The following is a 26,322-nucleotide window of genomic DNA, read 5'->3' as shown; positions in this document are numbered from 1 at the left end:
AACCATAATCTTTTTCATTTGTATTTATTTTGGGGTTCTCTGAGACTTAAGACCAAATGACCTCCCAGTACTTTCAGCCTCAGCAGTCTAGATAAGCATGTGAATTAGTCTTAGTTACTAATCTGGATCGTCAAAATCCTAAAATGGCAAAACAAAATTTACATCTTTTTTAAAAAATATCTAATATTTTAATTTTGGCCTTAGCCTCCACAGCATAGCAAATACAAAACATACATGTGTCGAGATATGAAGCAGAGAGGAGGATGTCCTCGTGGAGCCAGCTGTACATTTGCACACTCACAGGAGGAACTGGAAAAGTAAGTATGAGCATCATTAGACTCTGCCTTCTAACAACTTGTGACAGAATAAGTAGAATTATTAAGCAGAATGATTTGTGTCATTGAAAAGAATAGAGTAGTTATATTCTCTTTAGGGAATGAAGTATTGAGAAAGTAATACAGAGTTTTAAAAGAAAAACTGAAGTAGTTTCCTCAGCTTTCATTACATTGTGCCTACAAACAGGAAACTGTTTATAATTACCTAAATCTAGAAGTGAGCCATTTTCACTACCAGTAAAACATAAAATTCTAAGAATTTTCATCAGTTTTAACTGACTGGTTTTAACAAATTGAATAATGCATTTCTGATGGAAACATTTGCGTTTTGCTCTGTTCAAGAAATTATTTCATTGCCTGGCTAAATTTTACAGATCTTTCAAATGTTAAGAACCAGATAGTTCCAGGAATGGTAAATTCCCCAGCACATGGTAGAAAGAAAGAAAAACCTCTTAACTTTTTTATAAAGCCAGTGTAACACTCACACTAAATTTGACAAAGATAGCTAGTAAAGTACAAATCCATCTCACATATTAATATTTTTAAAATTCCAAATATTAAACTTAGAATTCAATAATACATTAAAATAGAAACCATGATAAAACTACATCTATAACTTGCATCACGTGTAAGAATGAATTCCAGATGGTTCAGAGATCTAAGTGTAAAAAATGAAATGCTAAGAGTACTAAAAATTTATGGGTGAATACCCCATTTGCTAGGTTATAGAGGAAAGTAAAAAATAATAACACAATTAAATTAAGTAAATAAATTAAATGAAGTAATAAAAAGAAAATACATTCATGACTAAGTGTAAAGGCAGCATGGTATAATTACTGTAGATTGGAGAAGAAATGCCATGGGATCAGCTCCAAAGTTGCCAGAAGGTATTTGAATAAAATAGTGTCCATAATAGATCAGAGTCACTTGACAGAGCAAAAATGCTATAGAAACACTCTCATCATGACAATTATATCTCAAAAGTGAGCATGATAACAAGATGTTTAATCAATAAAATATTAGATTCAGTCTCACTAAAGTCCAATAAGGCAAAATTTTCTTCTAGTAAGACTATTATTTAACATTCTAGATGTACCTAATGTATGTAAACAAGAGAATAAAATACCCATAAAATCATTACATAGAAAAACTAAAGAGAACTTTCAGAAACAAAAGAAACGAGAATTTAATGAGGTGGCAAAAGAAAAAAAATAGCTCGTAAATATAAATTGCTCTTGAATAAACTTAAAAGAGAAACATGACCTGTTTAAAAATAGTGAAATTAAAAATCCCTTTCACAGCAGCAACAAAAAAGATACATAACAAATAATAAGTTAATAAGGAATATTGAGGACCTATATGAATTGAATTAGTAAACTACCTAGGAACATAAAGAAATAATTAAATAAATGAAGAAATACTATGTTCTTGGATAAGACTTGGCATTTTAGAGGTTTTATTTTCTCTTAAACAGTAAACTGAGTGAAATCCCAAGTAGAATCATAATATGATGATTGTTAGAACCTAATATAGTCATTCATTTGGAAGAATAAATATGTGCAAATAGCCAGGAAAATTCTGAAAAAAGTCTTCAGCAGGTACTAGACTACTATTAACCTGTGTTATGAGCTAAAGTGAACATAAAGGCTGTGGTATTAGCCTAGAAATAGATCAGTGGAGCACAACAGAAAATGCTAAGAGAATTCCAGGTATGTATAGGAACTTAGCATATATATACTAAAGGTGGCATTTTACATTGGTAACAAACATGATGATGAAACAACTATCCATTGGAAAAATGGAAAGCTGTGTTCTTACCTTTACACCAAAACGAATTACAAATGTATCAGATTTAAATATCTAAGAAGGAAACCATAGAGTACTTAGAGATTGTTTATATAATCTTACAGCAGGAAAAGAGTTGTTTAATAATGAGAACCCAGCATCTATAAGGGAGAAGACTGATAGGTTTGATTACATAAAAATTAGGAACTAAGATAGGAACCAGGTCCGGCGCCGGGAGCGCAGGTGGAGCTCGGCAGGTGGAGCTCGGCACCCGGCGTGTGGCCGGCCTGAGCCCACAGGCCCGCGGGGCGCCGCACTTCTCTGCCCTGCCTGGAAGGGGGCCGCCTCGGTGGGCCGGCCTGCTGCTCCATGGCCAGGACTTCGTACTTGAACCACATGCCCTCGTAGCCAGCCAGCTAGTGGTGCAGCGAATAGTCCAGATGTGACCACCCCGGCCATGGGGTCCTGTAGTCACGTCATTGTACATGGAAGGAGAGGCAACACATGCAACTGTGGATTGGAACACAGTTTGCAGAGGGATATGGGGCATTGGAGCTTCATTCATCCACTCAGGACACAGGGATTTTCATGAAGCGCAAGGAATTTTTGGTGAAATTTCCCTCCTTGTCACCTTTCAATGATTCTTTTCTACCTCATTATATATGGACAACCAGTAGCATGAACTCCTCTATGGCACCATATTCACCTCAGCATGGCAGTGATTTCCCACCTACATGCTCACCCGTAAATTTGTCTCAGAGGAACACATTTAGATCTTGCAAGCATAGTAATATTAATGTGCACATTGCTTATAGCTGTCAGAGCACCATCACTTATTTACATCACAAAGAAATGAAAAGACTTCCACTCCCAGAAGGATGGAGGAGACATGTTTCGCCTATTCCTCCTGCTAAGTACAAAAAAATTCTGCCGCTGTATATAAAACCAACTGTATATAATTAGAAGAAAACAGGACTAGCTAGCTCTATTACTATCAGGAAAAGCAGACTTTGGAAGCAAAGAAAGTTACCAGAGACAGAGGGACATCATACTGCAAGTGGAGAGAAGCAGCCTGGCTGGCTAGGAACCTTGGGACCCAAGGACCAACAGGGCAATGAGTTTCCTGGTTTTTCTTTCTGCCTCACATCCCAGACTTGGCGCTGAAGATTCTGGCAACCCAGAAACACCAAGAGTTGCCAACAAAAGCCTACTCTCTCTGGCCACAGGACCAGGAAAGGGGCAGCCAGCAAGACGGGAAACTTTTAGACAATAACCAAACACCAGCCAAACACCAAAAAGTAAAGGCACAAAGAAAGCTGTGGCCCACTCCTACCCCCACCAGCAAAGGCTGAGGGAGGAGCCTAGACCTCCATCCCAAAAGCTGGAAGAAAAGAAGTACCAACCCAGAATCCTATACCCAGCGAAGGTAGCCTTCAGGACTGAAGGGAAAATCAAAATATATTAATGGGAAAGTAAGAGAATTGAGAATTGGTAGCTAGCAGACCTACCCTAAAAGAGTGACTAAAGGACATTCTCTGAACAGAAAGGAAACAAAGAAGAAACCTTGGAATGTCAGGAAAGAAGAAAGAACAAGGTAAGCAAAAGTGTGGGTAAATACAATAGATTTCCTTTCCCCTTTTGAGTTTTCTAAATTACATTTGCAATTGAAACAAAAATTATAACTATCTGATGAGGTCCAAATGTACATGGAGGAATGTTTAAGACAGTTACAAACAGTGGAGGGTAAAGAAATGTAAAGAGGGGTAGTGTACATAAACTGGTCAAATGTAATACCTAGGGCAGCCACTGAAAATGCTATACAAAGAGATATCCTCAAAAATACTACAGATAAATCAAAACTGAACTCTGAAGAATGCTGAAATAGCCCAAAAGACACAGGAAAATGAAAACAGACATGGAAACAAAAGCTAAAAAAATAAAATGGCAGAATGAAGCCCTAACATATCAATAACTGCACTATGAGTAAATGGCCTAAATGCATCAATTATAAGACAGAAATCATGAGCAGATTTAAAAACATAATAAACATTACAGTCTGCAACGAATTCACTTCAAAAATAATGATATAGGCAGGCTGAAAATGAAAGAATGGAAAAGATGCGTCATGAAACTGTTAATTAGAAGAAAACAGGACTAGCTAGCTCTATTACTATCAGGAAAAGCAGACTTTGGAAGCAAAGAAAGTTACCAGAGACAGAGGGGCATCATACAATGATAAAAGATCAAATCCACCAAGAAAAAAAAAAATAGCAATCCTAAATGTTTATACACCAAAAAAACCCACAAAAACTGCAAAATATGTGAAACAAAAACTGATAGAACTGAAAGAATTTTAAAAATCCACAGCTTTTGTTGGAGACTTCAGAATTCCCCCCTAAGCAGCTGATAGAACTAGACAAAATCAACACAGGGTATAGAAGTATTCAACCAACAGGGTCTAATCAACATTCATACAACATTCCACAAACAAGAGCAGCGTGTACGTGCTTCCCAGTGCCTGCAGGAACTGACCAGAAGAGACCCTATCATGGGCCTTAAAACAAACTTTGACAAATTTAAAAGAATTGAAATTGTACAGAGCATGTTCTCTAAATACAATGGAATTAAACTAGAAACAAGTAACAAAGATAATGAGAAAATCTGCCAACACTTGAAAACTAAACACACATTTAAATAATCCATGATTAAAGAGGATGTGATTAAAAAGTATAATAACAACAACAAAAAAAAGATAGGAACCAGATACCACAATTTTAAAAAGAAGATTGATGGGGAAATGACACACAGAGGGCTAATATCCCAAATATAAAGTGAGCTTCTACAAATCTGTAAGAAAGAGAAGAACCAGGGTATATGCATTATGAACATAAATAGGCAATTCACAGAATTACTAATAGCCAGTAAACATGTGAAACTGTGTTCAACTTCATAATTGTTAAAGAAATGAACTTAAAACAAAACTTCATTTTGAACTAAAATTAATAAAGACTCATACTACCTAGTGTTTGATGAGATACTGAAAATATATTTATCAGGAGTTGTAATAGTTTTGGAAATTCATGACAACTTGTAATGTGTATACATTAGACTTAGCAGTTCTGCTTCTGGTTACCATTTACTAGGGTGCAAGTACAGGTACATAATTATTTGTTACTGCATTGTTTTAAAAGCAAAAAATTAGGAACCATCTAAAATGTTGACATAAAAGAACATCGAAGATTATGAAGTGGAAGAAAAAATAGCTAAGCAGTCATATATGACCTTATTTCTGTACATCATAATCTTACATACCTATGAATATTAAGCCAGTACATGGAGGAAGAAAACCTGTATTATTATGTGCCAAACTGTTAACAGTGGATACCTGTGAAAGACTTGGGTTTTTGGCCCCCAGAAAAGTCAGTGAAATGAGTCAAATATAGGAAACATTTGCGAAAATAGAATTGCTCTTATGGTTTGTCTTTGAAATTATTTTGTTAAATGCAATAGTTGAATATAGATTTATTTGCTTTCACTGTTGAGGTAAAAGGATGCTAGAGTCTGATGGTTTAAGTTTTTTTCTTGTGATTAGATTTAGCATCTACATGCCTTTTATACCACAGCATCTGTTTAAACTTAGGTATTATTTATATTTTTCCCATTAATCTGCTTCTAAAATAATTTCACTTATTGGGGGCATACAAAACATCACCATCTCTGAGTCAGATCTGATACAAATTGCTATTCTTAATTATTTAAAATTTTTAATGGAATAAATGTTAAATTTTTCTAAATGCACACTTGCTCTTTGTTTTATTCTTAATTTATAATACAGGTTCACTGTATCCCAAGGTCTTTGAGGGGAAGCTAAAGTAAAAGTACTTCAGAAACTGTCTTCTAAATATTTTCTGTTCTTGCTTCCTTTAAGTTTTAGTAATAGGAACTTGAATAAAAAAGTAAGTTACAGTAAAAATGTTAGCATGGATTGTAATACTTTTTACAAGGAATTTTATACATAATCAGTGTGTCTTGAGACTTTGTACAATACACAAACACACACAAGTTCTCAAGTTGATAGCTTGAGCCAGTGTTTAAAGAGAATTTCTAGAAAATATGTTTAGAATCTTTCCCTTTTGTGTCTGTTTCTTAACTGCAATTTACCTCTTGGTTTTGCTTCTGTAATTTTGTTTTTGGTATGTGCCTTTGCTTTTTATATAGATTTCGTAAAATGAACAAACGCCTGGTTCCCAGAAGACCGCTGAGTGCCTCTTTGGGCCAACTTAATGAGGTGGGCCTGCCTTCAGCAACTATCCTTCCAGAAGAAGGTGCAGTGGATCTGCCAAGCAGAAAACCTCCTGCTCTGCCAAATGGAATTGTTTCAGCAGGGAATACAGTAACGCAGCTGATTCCACGAGGGACAGACCCCAGCTATGATTCTAGTCTGAAACCAGGAAAGATAGATCATCTGAGCAGTAGTGCTCCTGGATCCCCTCCTGACATGTATGTGGTTTTCCCCCACTTGTATCTAAAGTCTCTTTATAAATATAAAGTAGCGGGAAGAAAGAATAACCAAGGTTTGGTGTGGTTTGGTTTTCCCCTGGGGACTTTATTTCATTGTTTTTTATTTTGATTTCCATGCTAATAATTTTTTAAAAACAATTAGCATGGGTGAAATAAGATCAGAGTTTGCAAATTTTGTAGAAGGAGTGGCTATTGGAAGAAATTCATTTCCCAAATTGAGGCAATTTTTTTACATTTGACAATTTGTTAGAATAGAATTTGTACATTAGAAGTATTTTCAAGACCTCAAAATTGACTTGCAGAATCTTATTCCTGTAGGCTAGAATCTGTCCCTAAGAGTATTTCTGCCTTACCTGTGAATCCACATCCTGTACCTCCAAGGGGTCCAGCAGACCTGCCTCCTATGCCTGTCACCAAACCACTTCAGATGGTACCACGAGGTTCTCAGTTATATCCAGCACAACAGGCAGATGTTTACTATCAGGATCCTCGAGGAGCTGCCCCACCATTTGATCCAGCACCTTATCAGCAGGGTAACAATCTTTAATTTACGTCACTCACTTTTCATAGGAATCATGAGAACAGTTCTAAGTAAGAGTGATCATATTTGTAGTAACCTTCTTAAGATAAATAAATGCATTTTTAATAGTTTGGAAAAAACTAGATTTTTATGATACAATTAATAGTATGAAATAGCAAAGCTATAAAAAGCAAATTGCCCTAACTACCAAAAGCAGTTGTATATTAAATATGTACCTATATTTATGGAAATAACAGGTCACCGAAGTAGAAAATGGAAATTTGCCCACTAAGGCAGTATATATTTTCCTGACCAAAATTTTTTTCAGGCATGAAAAAAGTGCTTAATATTGCAATGGGTATGAATTAAACACAGTGTATTTTTTTTCCTTTCAAGTATGACCTAGTATTTTTCTGGGCCCTGTAATATATATGAAAAAAATGCAGCATACATACTTTTAGAGTTTATAGTGTAGAATATTAGTAAAACGAATAGAAAGCTATTTGTGTGTGTGTGTGTTAAAAATGAAGTATTCAGTTGCAGTGGTTAATATTAGTGTGGTAGAAATTAGTCATGAGACTCAAGGGAGATCATTGGGTATTTGAAGCATCAGAAAAGATTTTGTGGAAGAATGCCCCAAATTAAAGGTATTGGGAATAGAAAGAGAAATTTACAAATGGATTGCCAAGAAAAGAGTCTGTAGAGTCCAGGAGAAGTGTGAGTGTTGAAGCTTGGATTATTGTGGTGGGAAGAAGAAGGGATTTTAGAAAGCAGAGAATTCTTTCAATTAGCCAGTTTTAATGATAATACTATGGAGAATGATGTACAATTCATATGAAAAAAACACTGATTTTTAAACTAAATGTGTTATATCTGTCAGAAACCATATAGTGCTATTGTTTTTTAAATAGGGATAGATGAATGGTATTCATTTCCTTTTCTCAAGGCTGCCTTAATTTTGAATTAGACATGTCTGCTTTCAAAAAAATAGTTTCAAATTGGTATGGCATTATTAATACATGTGAAAGTATGAGGAAAGTTGATTTGTATCTTCCTTTTGAACATCCACTGCAGGAAGAACCTAACTACTTTCGTTGAAGTGACCTTCAATATACTGTATTGGTCTTCCAGTTGCCAGCAACAGAAAATCATTCTAGCTGTATTGAGCAGAAAGAGGTTTAACATGGGAGTTTGGGTACTAGTCAGTGGAAGTACTAGAAAAGTAGGCTTCAATTGGGCCTCCCTGAATAAGTTCCAGAACTACTTGCCAAAAGAACCTGTTAACAGTGAAGAAGCAGTAGAAATAGGAAACCTCTGTCTTACCTGCTAGCTGTAGGGTCACATCATTTGAGGCAAAAGTCTAGAAATTGTTTCAACTGTTTGTCTCAAGAACACTAGAGCTGTGCAATAGCTGCTAGATATGTATGAGCAGAATGCATCTTTTGTGGGCCACATCTGTTTAGTTTCACAATGACAGTTTGGCCATGACAATTTCATGGTCAAAACTCATGCAAGTCAGTGTTTTATGTATCCTGAGGTTCATGGAGAAGTATTTTTTGCTTTCCAATGTTTGTGTTGTGTTAAGGCACACCAGATAAATGGTCAGACTATTAAGAAAGCCTGTCTACAACTGTATATTATAAATAGATGTTTTTTCAGTGACTTTAAGGATCATTCTTGCTTGTTATTTTTCATGAAGCTAACCTGGCCACATAAGCAGAGAGGAAAACTTCTAAAGAAATGAGTGGATTGTTAATTCTTTAGTGTTGAAATATTTTATAAGGAAGAGTCTTATGTAGAAAAATCGATTGGCTCATTGTTGCTTTTGGTTCCTCTTCTGTTACTATACAGGTGTGTACTACACTCCACCACCGCAGTGTGTGTCCCGCTTTGTCAGACCTCCACCATCTGCTGCTGAACCTGGTCCCCCATACTTGGATCATTATCCTCCTTACCTCCAAGATCGTGTAGTGAACTCTCAGTATGGCACACAGCCACAACAGTACCCTCCTATGTACCCACCACACTACGACGGCCGCCGAGTATACCCTGCTCAGTCTTACGCAAGAGAGGAGATTTTCCGAGAAAGTCCTATACCCATTGAGATTCCACCTGCAGCAGTACCATCCTATGTACCAGAAGCCAGAGAAAGATACCAACAGATGGAGGGTTACTATCCAGTGGCTCCTCATCCAACTCAGATCAGACCTTCATATATCAGAGTATGCTATAGGGTTTTTTTTCTGATTACATAGATTTCTTTTACCTTTTTGCCATGGCAGTAACCCTTTATTCAATCCTTTTTTTTTTGAAGAAAGCTTTTTTTTTTTCTTTTTGTTTATATCTTTTCATAATTTGGATATGTCATTTTTAAAATTAGAATATTAAGAAATAAAAATTTCCACTCCACTCCCACTAACTCTTCTTAGTTTCTGAACTTAAAATGGCTTTACTAACAAGTCTAGACCTATTTGGAAATATGGTCTCTGGCCAAGAAAAAAAAAACTTAAACTTAGCTCTTTGGGAAATCCTGAGAGTTCTTTGGGGGTTGGTTTGTTTTGTTTTGCTTTATTTTATTAAGATGAGTATACAAGCTGCTTATTTTTAAAATGTGCTTAGTGAATTAATGTGTTCTGAAATTTTTTTTTCATTTTACTTATCTTTGCATTTTTCAGGAGCCTCCTTACAGCCGGCTTCCTCCTCCCCCTCAGCCCCATCCTAGTCTAGATGAGCTACATCGCAGACGAAAGGAAATAATGGCCCAACTAGAGGAAAGGAAGGTTATTTCTCCACCTCCTTTTGCACCTTCACCAACGTTGCCTCCTACCTTCCATCAAGAGGAAGTAAGCATATCATTTTTAGTCTCATCAATTTCTCCTTTATCAGTGATTGATTGTGTCCTATTAAGTAACCTTCACCTATTCCCAAGATTCTGAAGATACTTTCTATGTTTTCTTCTAAAAGGTTTATTTATTTCACATTTAAATCTATTGTCCATCTATAGTTGATTTCTGTATACTGTGTTAGGAGTCAAGATACCTATTTTTTCCCCAAAGGATATCTCATTGAAGGCACCCAGCACCATTTAATGAAAAGACCATCCTTTCCCCTGTGCTGTGCAGTCACCTTTATCATAACTGGGCCCTCTTTGTCATGGTGATTATATGTGCTTTAGGATGCGAACCTAACATAGGGACCCATGTCCTTACTACTTAACTCAAGTTCATGTTCATCAAATCAGAGAGCAAGTTATTGTTCTCTACCCTTGCACCAATACCACATTGTCTCAGTGTCATTTTGTAAGTTGTAATATGTGGTGATGTATATACATTTTCCAGGCTTGTGCTTCTTCAAGTTTACCTTTACTGTTCTTAGTCCTTAAATTTTCACACACATTTTAGAATTAGCATGTTGTTGTCCTCAAAAATATCTGCTACAGTTTTGTTAGGATTACATGAATCAATGGGTCTGTACTGTCTAGTATGGTAACTACTAGCCAAGTGTGGCCAGTGAGTGCTTAAAAGCTTAAAATGTACCTACTATGAATCCAGATGTTCTATAAGCATAAAATACACACTGGTGCTGGATCTAAAGTTTCAGTAACCCTCAAAAGTATAATATTTCATTAATATATTTCTGTTAATTACATATGAAAATGATAATATTTTGGATATTTTAGACTAGCTATACATTTAATAAACCTATTTATTTAATAACATTTAATGAACCTGTTTTCTTTTTATCTTTTAACATGGCTACTAGAAATTTTTAAGTTATATATATGGCTCTGATTTTTTTCCTTTGGGCAGTGTTGGCTTTACTCCACTTGAGAAGAAGTGATATCTTTCCAATATTGAGTGTCTTAAGAACATGGTACCGCCACTTTTGTATCTTTAAAAATTTCTCTCAGTAATGTCATGTATCAAACAGTTTCAGTGTGTTACACATCTTTAATTAAATTTATTCCTAGGTAATTTATGTTTAAGCTATTTTAAATGGAATTCTTTTTGACATTTTATCTTTGTTATTAATATTAAGAAAAATTTCTAAGTAGATTTTTGTGTGTTGATTCTTGTATTCAGCAGCCTTGCTAAATTCCCTCATTAATTCCAGTTTTTGTTTTGGGTTTTCTGTGCACAAAGTCATGTCCTCTCTGAATTACGACCATTTTATTTTCTCCTTTTTAATCCCTGTGTCAATCCTTTGTTTTACCTTGTGCTAGCTAGATCCTCCAGTATCGTGTTGAGTAAAAGCAATTATAAGCAGGTATTATTTCCAGTCACTGAGCAAATTGGAGCTTTAATAATTCACCATTACAATGTTTGCTATAACTTTTTTTTTAGATAATCTTTATCAGATTAATGAATTTCCCTCTATTCCTGGTTTTAGACTATTTTTAAAAATGAGACATGTCAAAGATTTACTTGACTCAGTAATGAGAAAAACAGCAAGCTTGTGAAGTTGATTCAAAGAATAGGAAAGATAGGCTAATATAGTAGTGAAAGACAGAAAAAAACACTGAAATAAAATTGCTAGAGTAAACTGGCTACTGTACTAACTACAGGGCAGTGAACTGTAATTTTGAGGGTTAGCTCTGGTATTTCTGTAAGATGGTGCTGGATAGTTATCATGAGTGTTGCCTTACTATCTTTTTAATGTCTACAGGGTCTTTAGTGGGTTCATTTTTCCACTTTTGATATTGGTTATAATTTTCCTCTGTCAGTCTTGCTAGGGATCTATCAATTTTGTTTTTTCATAAAGCCAGGTTTTGCTTAGTTGATCTTGTTGATTAGACATATTGCCTCAGCTTATAGTGTGTATATATGTGGTTTTTTAAAAATAATCAGAGGTTTTCTTGACAGGGTTACAGTTGATACTATGTAAAGAAAATGTCTTGTATCCTTTATGTGTAGAATTATGATTCTATACAACATTGCTACCTGAGAAATTATGAATTATCAATGAAAACTGAAATGAAATATATCACACTATAATATAATAATAACCTTTTGGGTCAGTGAAAGTTACCTACTAAGTAAAAGGTGTTCACAGTGTCTAGCTTTCCTATCTAAAACACTTTGGGTAAATTTAACACAATAGTGTACGTTAATTAGTAAAGTTATAACATTTCCTAATAATGTAACTTGTAAAGTATGAACATTAAATGATATCTTTGATACTATATGTTAGAGACATCCTGAGCCTTGTTATGCTGTCCTAGTTTTTAAGAAATATGGAAAGCAACATGACTCTGTGAAAAGTGAGCTAATTTTGGAATCAAACATATTTATCTTTGATGTTCAGCTGTGTCACTCAGTGTGTGATCTTTTATAAGTTACTTAGCCTCCCTGAACCCTGAGGCTTAGGTTGTCTCCATTTGTAAATCAAGCTTAGAGACATAAGGTATCTGGCACATAGCAGGCATTCAGTTAAGTAATAACCATTTATATTTGTTATTTTTGTATTTCTAATAAAAATTACAGTAATTAATACCTGGCTATTAAGGAACTTTGGAATTATTTTAGTTACTGACATACAAAGCATACATTTAAACATAAGTTCTGATTATAAACAACCTACATATAGTAGTGCTAAATTCATACATTATAAAAAATATATAACACAGAAAGAAGTTTCCCCAAAATCCCATTTTCTATATTCCTGTCAGTTTATTATATATTTCAACTTTTCTATAATATATCTTGGTTTGTATATGTGTTTTTTTAAGGTATTATTGATATACTCTTATGACGGTTTCACATGAAAAAACAATGTGGTTACTACATGTTACTACATTTACCCATATTATCAAGTCCCCATCCATACCCCAATGCAGTCAGTGTCCATCAGTGTAGTAAGATGCCACAGATTCACTATTTGCCTTCTCTGTGCTACACTGTTTTACCCATGATCCCCCACACCATGTGTATGTACTAAACATAATACCCCTCAATCCCCTTCTTCCTCCCTCCCCACCCACTCTCCCACACCCCTCCCCTTTGGTAACGACTGGTTCCTTCTTGGAGTCTCTGAGTCTGCTGCTATTTTGTTCCTTCAGTTACACTTCGTTGTTATACTCCACAAATGAGGGGACTCATTTGACACTTGTCTTTCTCCGCCTGGCTTATTTCACTCAGCATAGTATCCTCCAGCTCCATCCAGGTTGTTGCAAATGGTAGGATTTGTTTCTTTCTTATGGCTGAATAGTATTCCATTGTGTATATGTACCACACCTTCTTTATCTAGTCATCTACTCATGGACACTTAGGTTGCTTTCATATCTTGGCTATTGTAAAAAGTGCTGCAATAAACATAGGGGTGCATAATGTCTTTTTGAATCTGAGAAGTTGTATTCTTTGGGTAAATTCCAAGGAGTGGGATTCCCGGGTCAAATGGTATTTCTATTTTTAGTTTTTTGAGGAACCTCCATATTGGTTTCCACAATGGTTGAACTAGCTTACATTCCCACCAGCAGTGTAGGAGGGTTCCCCTTTCTCTGCATCCTCACTAGCATTTGTTGTTCTTGGTCTTCTCAGTGTTGGTCATCCTTACTGGTGTGAGGTGATACCTTTTTGTGGTTTTAATTTGCATTTCCCTTATGATTAGTGATGTGGAACATCTTTTCATGTGTCTGTTGGCCATCTGAATTTCTTCTTTGGAGAACTGTCTCTTCATATCCTCTGCCCATTTTTTAATTGGGTTATTTGCTTTTTGGGTGTTGAGGTGTCTAAGTTCTTTATATATTTTGGATGTTAACCTCTTGTGGGATATGTTATTTACAAATATATTCTTCCATAGTGTAGGAGGCCTTTTTGTTCTGTTGATAGTATCCTTTGCTATACAGAAACTTTTTAGTTTGATGTAGTCCCATGAGTTCACTTTTGCTTTTGTTTCCCTTGCTCGAGGAGATGCATTGTTCAGGAAGAAGTTGCTCATGCTCATATTCAGGAGATTTTTGCCTATGTTGTCTTCTAAAAGTTTTATGGTTTCATGACTTACATTCAGGTCCTTGATCCATTTTGAGTTTACTTTTGTGTATGGGGTTAAACAATAATCCAGTTTCATTCTCTTGCATATAACTCTCCAGTTTTGCCAACACTAGGTTTTGAAGAGGCTGTCATCTCCCCATTGTATGTCCATGGGTCCTTTATCATATATTAATTAACCATATATGGTTGGGTTTATATCAGGGCTCTCTAGTCTGTTCCATTGGTCTATGGGTCTCTTCTTGTGCCAGTACCAAATTGTCTTGATTACTGTGGCTTTAGCTTGAAGTTGGGGTGCATAATCCCCCCCCCACTTTATTCTTCCTTCTCTAGATTGCTTTGGCTATTTGGGGTCTTTTGTGGTTCCATAACGAATTTTAGAATGATTTTCTCTAGTTCATTGAAGAATGCTCTTGGTATTTTGATAAGAATTGCATTGAATCTGTAGATTGCTTTAGGCAGAATGGCCATTTTAACCATATTAATTTTTCCTATCCATGAGCATGGAATGTGTTTCCATTTATTGTTATCTTGTTTAATTTCTCTCATGAGTGTCATATAGTTTTCAGAGTATAGGTTTTTCACTTCCTTTGTTAGGTTTATTCCTAGGTATTTTATTCTTTTTGATGCAACTGTGAATGGAATTGTTTTCCTGATTTCTCTCTCTCTGCTAGTTCATTGTTAGTGTATAAGAATGCCACAGATGTCTACGTATTAATTTTGTATCCTGCAACTTTGCCTAATTCAGATATTAGATCTAGTAGTTTTGGAGTGGATTATTTAGGTTTTTTTATTTACAATATCATGTCATCTGCAAACGGACAGTTTGACTTCTTCCTTGCCAATCTGGATGCCTTTTATTTCTTTCTATTGTCTCATTGCCGTGGCTAGGACTTCCAATACTATGTTGAATAGAAGTGGGGAGAGTGGAGTTCCTTGTCTTGTTCCTGATCTTAAAGGAAAAGCTTTCAGCTTCTCGCTGTTAAGTATAATGTTGTCTGTGGGTTTGTCATATATGGCCTTTATTATGTTGAGGTACTTGCCCTCTGTACCCATGTTGTTGAGAGTTTTTATCATGAATGGATGTTGAATATTGTCAAATGCTTTTTCAGCATCTATGGAGATGGTCATGTGGTTTTTGTCCTTCTCTTTGTTGATGTAGTGGATGATGTTGATGGATTTTCAAATGTACCATCCTTGCATCCCTGGAATAAATCCTACTTGATCATGATGGATGATCTTTTTGATGTATTTTCGAATTCAGTTTGCTATGTATGTGTGTGTGTTATATTGTGTGTTTTTTGTTTTTACTTAACCTATTATCCTGGATGTCTTTCTATGTCAGTATATAAATTTACCTCATTCTTTCAAACAGCTGTGTGATACATAATGGTCAGGGAAAGAAAAAAGCACTCTTGTGAGTAGGTCATGTATTCAGAAAACTAGCTATTCTATACAAAGTTTGTAAGTGGAGGAAAAATTAAAAAGAAGATGGAATTTTTTAAACAAAAGTAGGACCCCAAAAAACAAAAGGGTATAAACAATGGAAACAGGAGTTGTAGTTGAAAACATCTGTGAAAAACAGACCCTCTGTCAGTGAGGAAGACAGTAATGATGATTCAGAAAAGAGAAGATACTTTTGGATAGAGGAGGCATAGAGCCACTTAATGTACCAACATCCCCTAGGGTATCAGTTCAGTTTATCAGTATGTATATATCTGTGGTAAAGTAGAAGCAGTGCTAAAGTTCTGGTTCTAGCAGTGCACTCTACTGTTACAGCTAGGTTATAGAGCTAGGGCACCCATATTGTCTCATACAGACTTGAGGAACATATGAGATAATGTACATAAAAGCACTTTGAAAACTGTAAAATACTATACAAATGTGAATATTGTGATTTTAGTAAAAATATGTTAGACTTAGAAGAGCTGTTTTGATTTAACATAATTTCAGAACTCATCCTGAGAAAATAAAATTAGACATTGTACTCTTTTTACTTCATTGAATCAACCTAAGGGCCAGAATTTATTCAAGATACGAACTGTTAACTGTTAGAAAGATGTCAGCAAAAAGTTATTACATCATTATGTACTATATATAGAACATTTAAATTACTTTTTAAATAATTTTTAATGTTCTTGTTTATCTGGAATGTTATTGAAAGAAACATTGAGGAGGGTCTACCAAAACTTAGGTCCTGCTTTCTTAGATGTTGACCTCATCTGATAAAAAAGGGAATGAGTACCATCAAAAATCTAGCTTGATTCTTTGAAAGATACTGGAAGCACTCTCAAATTGTAAAGGCTAAATATTTTTCTTCTCTTGCTCTTTGTTTTTCGTAGTCTACAAAATCTTTTATGACACAAATGAAATACCCCTCATTGTATTGCTTCAGCATGATGTTCTAAATTCCTGCTTTCTCTGTGTTGTTATTCACAGATCCTTTGCCTATTATCTTTCTTTTTCTCCCATCTGTAGTTTTTAGATGAAGATTTGAAGGTAACTGGGAAATACAAAGGAAATGACTACAGCCAGTACTCTCCCTGGTCATGTGACACCATCGGCTCCTACATTGGAACCAAAGATGCAAAACCCAAAGATGTTGTGGCAGCAGGGAGTGTGGAAATGATGGTATGTGTAATGATAACTAAGCCATAATTAATACAAATCAAGATAAAATAATAAGTTATCCTCATTACAGTGTAGTAGGCACGAATGAGTGAGCTTAAGATTTTCAGGCCATATTCTAACTATGCAGGTGAATTACATTTAAATTATATGGCTTCTTTGTTTATTTCAGGTAGAAAGAAAGTCTTCTAATTACCTAGACAAAAGGAGAGCATTTATTATATTTCTGTGTGGCCAGTGATCAACCCAGCAGCTGTTGAGAACCAAAATCAAATTATTTTGTGTAATTAATCAAGATCTTGGATTTGTTTATCCAAAAATATTAAAGCTTTTACAACTCTGAACTTGAAACAAAGTTGAATCTAGTGAACGATAATAGTATTTGGGTCAGAACTATAACTATTTAGCTTCAAGTGAGCTGTGGCATACTGAGATTATTACACTTATGCTATTTTAGTGTTTAACAAAACATAATGTAAAACCAATGTATCTAATACCCGATCTTAAAATATATCACTCTTTTATCTTAATTGCTTCTTTATTAGTTTTTGAGGAATGAAAGCTTTACGGAAGTAGTGGTAGTTAAATTCTCCTGTATATGCCTTCCTAATTTTATTTTTCTTTCTCCTTCCCTGGAAATAACCTATATTCTGATTTGGTAGTTCATCATTTCATGGATAATTTTACACTACAATTTTTGTTTTGCATGTTTGTATACCTATATATATATTGTATTTTTCAACTTGCATTTTCATTCAGCATTATATGAGATGTATCCAAATTTAGACCTGAAGTTCAAGTTCATTCATATTAACTGCTTTATTTGGTTAATAACTGATAACAATAAATGTATTTAAGTCATTCTTCATTTTCCTACTCATGGATGTTTAGGTTATTTTTGGTCTTTTACTGTTACATAAAGTGCTACAGTGAACATACTTGTTTGTGTCCCCTTATGCACATGCATGAAAATTAAGTTTAGAAGTGGTATGGTGCGTATGGGTGGTGTGCCTTAACTGTTATTCTTAAACCATTTGCCCATATTATTAACTCTTAACAAAAGTTCCCTAGGTTATTTTATAGATTTTCATAGACATACTTGTCCAGCTGGTTAAGAGAAGACCAATTCTTGGTAAGAGAAAAGGAATACTTCGATGCTAATATCACTATAAATGAGTGAAGTGATAGCTATAGATAATATAGATACAATTAGATGCCAGTGAGAGACAAAGGTATACAGAGGAGGAAAATGCAATAATGAAGCTTTTTGTTTGTAGTGGGATTAGGGAAATTTTGTTCTTAGGCTGTAAAATATAGCCTCTCTAAGAACAGGAAAGAGATGCATTGGTGGAGATAGACCAGAACCCTTGCTTTGTACCTGACTGTCTGAAAGGGTTATTAAAGTAAAATAAATGCTAGCAAAATAAAACTTACTTCCTTAAATCAGTAAAGAATAAAAATGTCTGTCAGCCCAACTTAAATGTAATTGGGAATCTCCCAAATGAGTGAAAGAAATCTAGCCCTGTCTTTCTCAAAAGTTTATGTATCTGGAGATCTATTAATATGCAGGTTCTAATTGAGTAAGATTGAGATGGGTCCTGAGACTCTGCATTTCAAAGAAGTTCCCAGATGGTTCTGATGCTTGCTGCTGGTCCTTGGACTGTACTTTGAGAAGCATGGGTCTAGAAATTAGATTATCATTTTCATTTATCTTCTATTTATTTCTGACTTGAATCTCCTTAAAAAGGCTATGTTGGCATTTACTTTTTTTTTCTGGTTTTAAGATCATTTACATTTTTTATTTTTTGGTATCATTAATGTACAATTACTTAAACAACATTATAGTTACTCGAGTCCCCCTATTATCAGGTGTCCCCCATATACCCCATTACAGTCACTGTCCATCAGTATAGTAAGATGCTATAGAATCATTACTTGTTTTCTCTGTATATACTGCCTTTCCCGTGTCCAGCCCCCCCCCCCCCTGCTACATTATGTGTGCTAATTGTAATACCCCTTTTTCCCCCTTATCCCTCCCTTCCCACCCATCCTCCCCAGTCCCTTTCCCTTTGGTAAGTGTTAGTCCATTCTTGGGTTCTGTGAGTCTGCTGCTGTTTTGTTCTTCTGTTTTCCTTTTTTTCTTATACTCCACGGATGAGTGAAATCATTTGATACTTGTCTTTCTCTGCCTAGAGGGTATTATACCCTCTAGCTCCATCCATGTTATTGCAAATGGTAGGATTTGTTTTCTTCTTATGGCTGAATAATATTCCATTGTGCATATGTACCACATCTTCCTTATCCATTCATCTACTGATGGACACTTAGGTTGCTTTCATTTCTTGGCTATTGAAAATAGTGCTGCAATAAACATAGGGGTGCATATGTCGTTTTCAAACTGGGTTCTTGCATTCTTAGGGCAAATTCTTAGGAGTGGAATTCCTGGGTCAAATGGTATTTCTATTTTGAGTTTTTTGAGGAACCTCCATAGTGCTTTCCACAATGGTTGATGTAGTTTACATTCCCATCAGCAGTGTAGGAGGGTTCCCTTTTCTCCACAACCTCGCCAACATCTGTTGTTGTTTGTCTTGGCATTTACATTTTTAAGCAGTGTTTTTCTGCTAAGTTTTTAAATTAGTTGAGGCAGGCCTTTTTTTAAAGAAATGAATTAGAATAACAGGATAAATTTGAGAGAAATAGTAAGGATAAATATTTGTCATGAGATTATATGTACATACATATATTTGAATGTGTATATGTACTAGGTCATGATGTAAAATATATTTCTTTTTGTGGAAAGTGGTCAAAAGTATAAAAAGCACTGTTTTATATGACAAAGCAATACATATATTTGAATGTGTATATGAACTGGGTCATGATGTAAAATATATTTCTTACCGTGGAAAGTGGTCAGAAGTATAAAAAGCACTGTTTTATATGAAAAAGCAACTAATAATTTTAGTCTTACCAGTAGGAACATTTCATTTTTTTAACATTATAGAGCTAGAAGAAATTGTTAGCAATCTAAGTGTGGAGTGGATTTCTCATTTTCTTTTTTATCAGAATGTGGAGAGTAAAGGAATGAGAGAGCAACGATTGGATCTTCATAGAAGAGCAGCAGAAACCAGTGATGATGACCTCATCCCATTTGGAGACCGACCAACAGTATCTCGGTTTGGTGCCATCTCTCGAACTTCTAAAACAATATATCAGGGTGCTGGCCCTATGCAGGCTATGGCACCTCAGGGAGCTCCCACAAAATCTATTAACATTTCAGGTAGGAATTTCGTATGTAAGCTGATCTAGAGGGTTCATATGCCTGACTTCAAGAACCACCTCTACTCCCCATTTACTACTGGTTTTCCATGATCTTCCAAGGAAGTAATCTTAAAGCTTTTTCCTGGTTTTTTACCTGTCGAAAGGTAATTATAAACCAGGGAGTTTTAGGGGTACAAACTAAAAGTAAATGTACAAGATTGCCTGTGTTGTTTTTTTAGTAGCACCATTGCTTATTAAAATAATGTCTTGTATTTTTTAAATTTTAAACAAAAGAAAAAATTACAAAGACTGATAATTTTAGTGGGGGGAAAAATAGAGCTCAGTACCCTGTTACATTTTTGTAGACATCTTTCCAAATGGCTGTGTACTATGCCTTTTAGATGACAGCTACCTTAAAAGAAGAACCAGCCATATGAATTGTATCATACCCCAGTAAATTATTCTCTTACAGATTATGGTCCATATGGAACCCATGGTGGCTGGGGAGGTTCTCCATATTCACCTCATCAAAACATAGCTTCTCAGGGACACTTCAGTGAGAGGTATGAATCATACTTTTTACTTTTACAAACGTTTAAAATTAATCAACTTATTTTGTTTTTCTGGTCAATGATATTTTTTTAATAATTTAAATTTATTCCACAATTTTCTTTCCCACCAAAGGGAGAGAATATCCATGTCAGAAGTGGCCAGTCATGGAAAACCCCTCCCATCTGCTGAGAGGGAACAGCTACGTCTAGAATTGCAGCAACTAAACCACCAAATTAACCAACAGACCCAGCTACGTGGAGTAGAGGTACCAGCATATAGATGTTTTTTCATTCCAGTTTTTGAAGGGTTCTCAAAGAAATTTTGAAAGGAAGAACTTTTGAGGTACTTTGAATACAAAATTTTAAGGTGCATTTCTTAAGGGTTAGTATAGGTGTCCATTCTAAAAGAAGTTAGGTACTTAAAGTTCAGTTCTGGGACAGAAGGAAACAGAATTTCCATTATCTGAGAATAGAAGATAGGTTATCTTATTTTCCTGATGGCCCATGTATATATATATACATACACAGTTTTTTTAATCAACAAATGCATTTAGCTTAAGGTTTTGTTTTTAATTTCTCGTATTTTTTTAATTTAAAAAGTTATTCCCTTTAATCCTCAACATTTATTTATGAACCTTTGACAAATAAGAGCTTAAGAGTTTTTACTTTAAAAAAAAATAGGCTCTGTATAATAATAGTACCTTTCATCAATGTAGTTCTTTCAGTTTATAAGTTACTGTCACATATATTATTTGACCCTTACAATGTACCTGACAGGAAGTTTGTTTGAAGGAGACGAGTTTCACAGAGGTTGAAACATGAATCCAAGTATTCATACTCCAAAGTCAGTGTCCTTTCCACCATGCTGCCGGACATTTACGAGAAACAAGAAAACAGAAAACTGACAATTTTTAAAATCCCTTAAGGACCACAAAAGGAAGACTAAATTTTGTTTAAATTATCCTTCACGTCAGAACATATTCTCTGAATATGGAAAATTAAAGACATTTTAGTGATAATTGCTCCCTTCTGGAGGAAAAAGGTACCATTAGTACATTAGTCTTTATGTTTCTACCTAGGATTTTAACTATTTGTAATAAGTAAGGCACTGCTTTGGAAATAAATTTCTAATTCTAAGATTTTCTTATTAGGAAGACCAATAGGACATTGTTTTTGGCACATGTCTGGCTTGTACTTTTATGTAAGCAATAGGTTTAGAAATAAAAAAGCCTATAGTATATTCATATTTTGTCTCCTTTTGCCATTGCTTTATCTACATTGGTCCAAAACTTCTTGCTGATGCCTATGTTTAAAAAAAAAAAGAATATTGTGTTTGTGTCCATCTTTTAGTTCAGACTTTTTAAATATTAAGACCTTTAACTCCATAAGGGCGGCATTATCTTGATAATTCATGGCTTTTTGTCTTAGTTGAAATTTCTAGACCTATTTTCTGTTCCAAAACAATGTCAGCATCATTTGCAAGCCTACTACATACCACTATGGTTAAAAGTCCTTGCCATTGCTGAGGTTTCACTGAAATAAAATACAGGATTTACTTCAGAGAAAGTCGAATTAAAAAAAGAAAGGGAGAGAGATGCACAGTTGTAATTGACCTTCAAATAAGAAGAACACTGAAAAAGCAGCTTAGGCTAAGATTAAATTGCTATTCGATAATTTAAATCTCCTATTTTTTCTTTTTTAAATCATGCTCAAAGAAGGAGACAGTGCCTTATAATTGCAACATTTTTATTGCAAATAAATACCTGAGTGGTGAGACCCTTAAGACTGTGGTCTGGAGTCAGTCCTGGCCACACTATGAATGGTGAGAAGTGTGTTGAGTTGTCTATGTGCTTGGCTTTATGCACTAGGCTGTTAGTAACAGGCTGGTGTTGCAGAGGGAGGCGAACGCCCTGGCAGGCCAGTCACAGCCCACACCACCACCTCCAAAATGGCCTGGAATGATCTCCAGTGAGCAGTTGAGCTTGGAACTACACCAGGTGGAAAGGGAAATCGGGAAGAGAACCCGGGAACTGAGTATGGTGAGTGTTAAGTGAGAAAAGAGAGGGAGGGTAAAAAGGGATCTTCTGTTGTAGTTGTTACAGAATTCATGGCTCCAGAATTCTAGAATCATCTAGAGCTGTATCACCATCATCCCAAGGCACTGCAGTGAGTGGTGAGACTTAAGACTAAGTCTCATAGTAATGGGCTGCCTCCCCAGTCCTCATTCTTTTTCCCATTCCCTTTTGTTTTGAATGTGTTCTTTGGAGTCTGCATTACAAAAAATTTAGGGAAAACAAGGTACTTAATATTAAATTTCTGCTAAACATATTGAGGGAGAGAAGCAGAGAGAATGATGTTTCTAATTTTACAATGCCATCATGTCATTTAACAGTGTGTCGCCAAATAACATTCTAGTTTTCATAGCCCTTAAGTTACTGACAACTTTTTCTTATGAATGAGGTACAAACTGCATATTCTTTATTTGTGAAATTGTGTCCATGGAAATGCTTAGGGTTGGTTTCACAGCTTGTGAACATTTTTGTCAGTACATCTTGAATCACAGCTTGAACCATTTGGCCCAGGTTGTATGGTAATGGACTTTTAGTAGTTAAAGTGTTCACATTCTTTCTAAGCTTATAAATGAGGTATTTAGTTTTTCTGCTTTGAATAAGTATAGATACTAAAAAATATATATAATAGTTATTTTGGCTTGCTTTTTAAAAATTTTTTTTATTTTGGTATCATTAATCTACAGTTACATGAGGAACATATGTTTACTAGACTCCCCCCATCACCAAGTCCTCCCTGCATATCCCATTACAGTCTCTGTCCATCAGTGTAGTAAGATGCTATAGAGTCACTACTTGTCTTCTGTGTGTTGTACATCCCTCCCTGTGCCCCCACCTCATTATACATGCTAATCATAATGCCTCCTCTCTTTTTTCCCCCCATTATCCCTCCCTCCCCAGCCATCCTCCCCAGTCCCTTTCTGTTTGGTAACAGTTAGTCCATTCCTGGGTTCTGTGTGTCTGCTGCTGTTTTGCTCCTTTCGTTTTTGCTTTGTTCTTATACTCCACAGATGAGTGACATCATTTGGTACTTGTCTTTCTCTGCCTGGCTTATTTCACTGAGCATAATACCCTCTAGCTCCATCCATGTTGTTGCAAATGGTAGGATTTGTTTTCTTCTTATGACTGAATAATATTCCATTGTGTATATGTACCACATCTTCTTTATCCATTCATCTACTGATGAACACTTAGGTTGCTATCATTTCTTGGCTATTGTAAATAGTGCAGCGATAAACATAGGGGTGCATATATCTTTTGAATCTGTGATCCTATTTTCTTAGGGTAAATTCCTAGGAGTGGAATTCCTGGGTAAAATGGTATTTCTATTCTGAGGTTTTTGAGGAACCTCCATACTGCTTTCCACAATGGTTGAAATAAAAATAGGAGGGTTCCCATTTCTCCACAACCTCGCCAACATTTGCTGTTGTTTGTCTTTTTGATGATGGCGATCCTTACTGGTGTGAGGTGATACCTCATTGTGGTTTTAATTTGCATTTCTCTGATGACTAGTGATGTGGAGCATCTTTTCATGTGTCTCTTGGCAATCTGAATTTCTTCTTTGGAGACCTGTCTGTTCAGCTCCTCTGCCCATTTTTTAATTGGATTATTTGTTTTTTGTTTGTTGAGGTGCATGAGCTCTTTATATATTTTGGATGTCAACCCTTTATTGGATCTGTCATTTATGAATATATTCTCCCATACTGTAGGGTACCTTTTTGTTCTATTGATGGTGTCCTTTGCTGTACGGAAGCTTTTCAGCTTGATATAGTTTCACTTGTTCATTTTTGCTTTTGTTTCCCTTACCCGGGAGTTATGTTCATGAACAAGTCGCTCATGTTCATGTCCAAGAGAATTTTGCCTATGATTTTTTCTAGGAGTTTTATGGTTTCATGACTTACATTCAGGTCTTTGATCCATTTTGAATTTACTTTTGTGTATGGGGTTAGACAGTGATCCAGTTTCATTCTCTTATATATAGCTGTCCAGTTTTGCCAGAATCATCTATTGAAGAGACTGTCATTTCCCCATTGTATGTCCGTGGCTCCTTTATCAAATATTAATTGACCATATATGTTTGGGTTAATGTCTGGAGTCTCTATTCTGTTCCACTGGTCTGTGGATTTTTTCTTGCGTAGTTTTATGATTACCAATTCAGTTTCTTTGCTGGTAATTGGTCTGTTTAGATTTTCTGTTTCTTCCTTGGTCAGTCTTGGAAGGTTGTATTTTTCTACAAAGTTGTCCATTTCTTCTAGGTTTTCCAGATTGTTAGCATATAGATTCTCATAGTATTTTCTAATAATTCTTTGTATTTCTTTGGGGTACATCCTGATTTTTCCTTTCTCATTTCTGATTCTGTTTATGTGTGTAGATTTTCTTTTTCTCCTCATAAGTGTGGCTAGGGGCTTATCTATTTTGTTTATTTTCTCAAAGAACCAGCTCTTGATTTCATTGATTTTTTTCTATTGTTTTATTCTTCTCAATTTTATTTATTTCTTCTCTGATTTTTATTATGTCCTTCCTTCTGCTGACTTTGGGCTTCATTTGTTCTTCTTTTTCCAATCTCAATAATTGTGACTTCAGACTATTCATTTGGGATTGTTCTTCCTTCTTTAAAAAGGCCTGGATTGCTATATACTTTCCTCTTAGAACTGCCTTTGCTGCATCCCACAGAAGTTGGGGCTTTTTGCTGTTGTTGTCATTTGTCTCCCTATATTGCTTGATCTCTATTTGATTTTGGTCATTGATCCATTGATTATTTAGGAGCATATTGTGAAGCCTTCATGTGTTTGTGAGCCTTTTTGTTTTTTATTTACAGTTTACTTCTACTTTTATACCTTTGTGGTCTGAGAAGTTGGTTGGTAGAATTTCAATCTTTTTGAATTTACTGAGGCTCTTTTTGTGGCCTAGTATGTGGTCTATTCTGGAAAGTGTTCCATGTGCACTGGAAAAGAATGTGTATCCTGCTGCTTTTGGGTGTAGAGTTCTGTAGATGTCTGTTAGGTCCATCTGTTCTAGTGTGTTGTTCAGTGCCTCTGTGGCCTTACTTATTTTCTGTCTGGTGGATCTGTCCTTTGAAGTGAGTTGTGTGTTGAAGTCTCCTAGAACGAAAATGCATTGTATTCTATTTCCTCCTTTAATTCTGTTAGTATTTCTTTCACATATGTTGGTGCTCGTGTATTAGGTGCATATATACTTTTAATGGTTATATTCTCTTGTTGGACTGACCCCTTTTTCATTATGTAATGTCCTTCTTTATCTCTTGTTCCTTTCTTTGTTTTGAAGTCTATTTTGTCTGATACAACTACTGCAACATCTGCTTCTTTTCTTCCTCTTGTTTGCATGAAATCTTTTTCCATCCCTTGACTTTTAGTCTGTGTGTGTCTTTGGATTTGAGGTGAGTCTCTTATAAGCAGCATATAGATGGGTCTAGCTTTTTTATCCATTCTATTACTCTGTGTCTTTTGATTGGTGCATTTAGTCCATTTACGTTTAGGGTGATTATTGAAAGATATGTACTTATTGCCATTGCAGGCTTTAGATTCATGGTTACCAAAGGTTCAAGGGTAGCTTCTTTACTATCTTGCCATCTAGCTTAACTTGCCTATTAAACTATTATAAACACAGTCTGATGATTCTTTATTTCTCTCCCTTCTTATTCCTCCTCCT

The 26,322-nt window shown here is 35.4% G+C and overlaps 1 protein-coding gene across 4 annotated transcripts in view; it reads left to right on the top strand.

Moving 5' to 3' along the window:
- The window catches only part of RC3H1 (ring finger and CCCH-type domains 1), a 58,470-nt gene that overhangs the window by 21,336 nt on the left and 10,812 nt on the right, over positions 1 to 26,322 (top strand). Inside the window, exons 8-17 of one of the 4 annotated variants that reach the window (XM_017673687.3) lie at positions 205 to 317; positions 6,339 to 6,620; positions 7,023 to 7,174; positions 9,013 to 9,383; positions 9,837 to 10,004; positions 16,626 to 16,778; positions 19,839 to 20,052; positions 20,506 to 20,596; positions 20,718 to 20,850; positions 22,453 to 22,623. In XM_017673687.3, coding sequence (XP_017529176.2) covers positions 205 to 317; positions 6,339 to 6,620; positions 7,023 to 7,174; positions 9,013 to 9,383; positions 9,837 to 10,004; positions 16,626 to 16,778; positions 19,839 to 20,052; positions 20,506 to 20,596; positions 20,718 to 20,850; positions 22,453 to 22,623 — 1,848 coding nt within the window. Of the gene's footprint in view, positions 1 to 204; positions 318 to 6,338; positions 6,621 to 6,959; positions 7,175 to 9,012; positions 9,384 to 9,836; positions 10,005 to 16,625; positions 16,779 to 19,838; positions 20,053 to 20,505; positions 20,597 to 20,717; positions 20,851 to 22,452; positions 22,624 to 26,322 lie in introns of all 4 variants that reach the window. The other 3 variants (XM_017673682.3, XM_017673671.3, XM_073216777.1) reach the window with 3 other exon arrangements.

The sequence above is a fragment of the Manis javanica genome, chromosome 11 (genome assembly GCF_040802235.1).
Source record: "Manis javanica isolate MJ-LG chromosome 11, MJ_LKY, whole genome shotgun sequence".
Classification (NCBI taxonomy): domain Eukaryota; kingdom Metazoa; phylum Chordata; class Mammalia; order Pholidota; family Manidae; genus Manis; species Manis javanica.
Note: the sequence above shows the minus strand (reverse complement) of the source record. Positions and strands in the feature narration are given on the sequence as shown.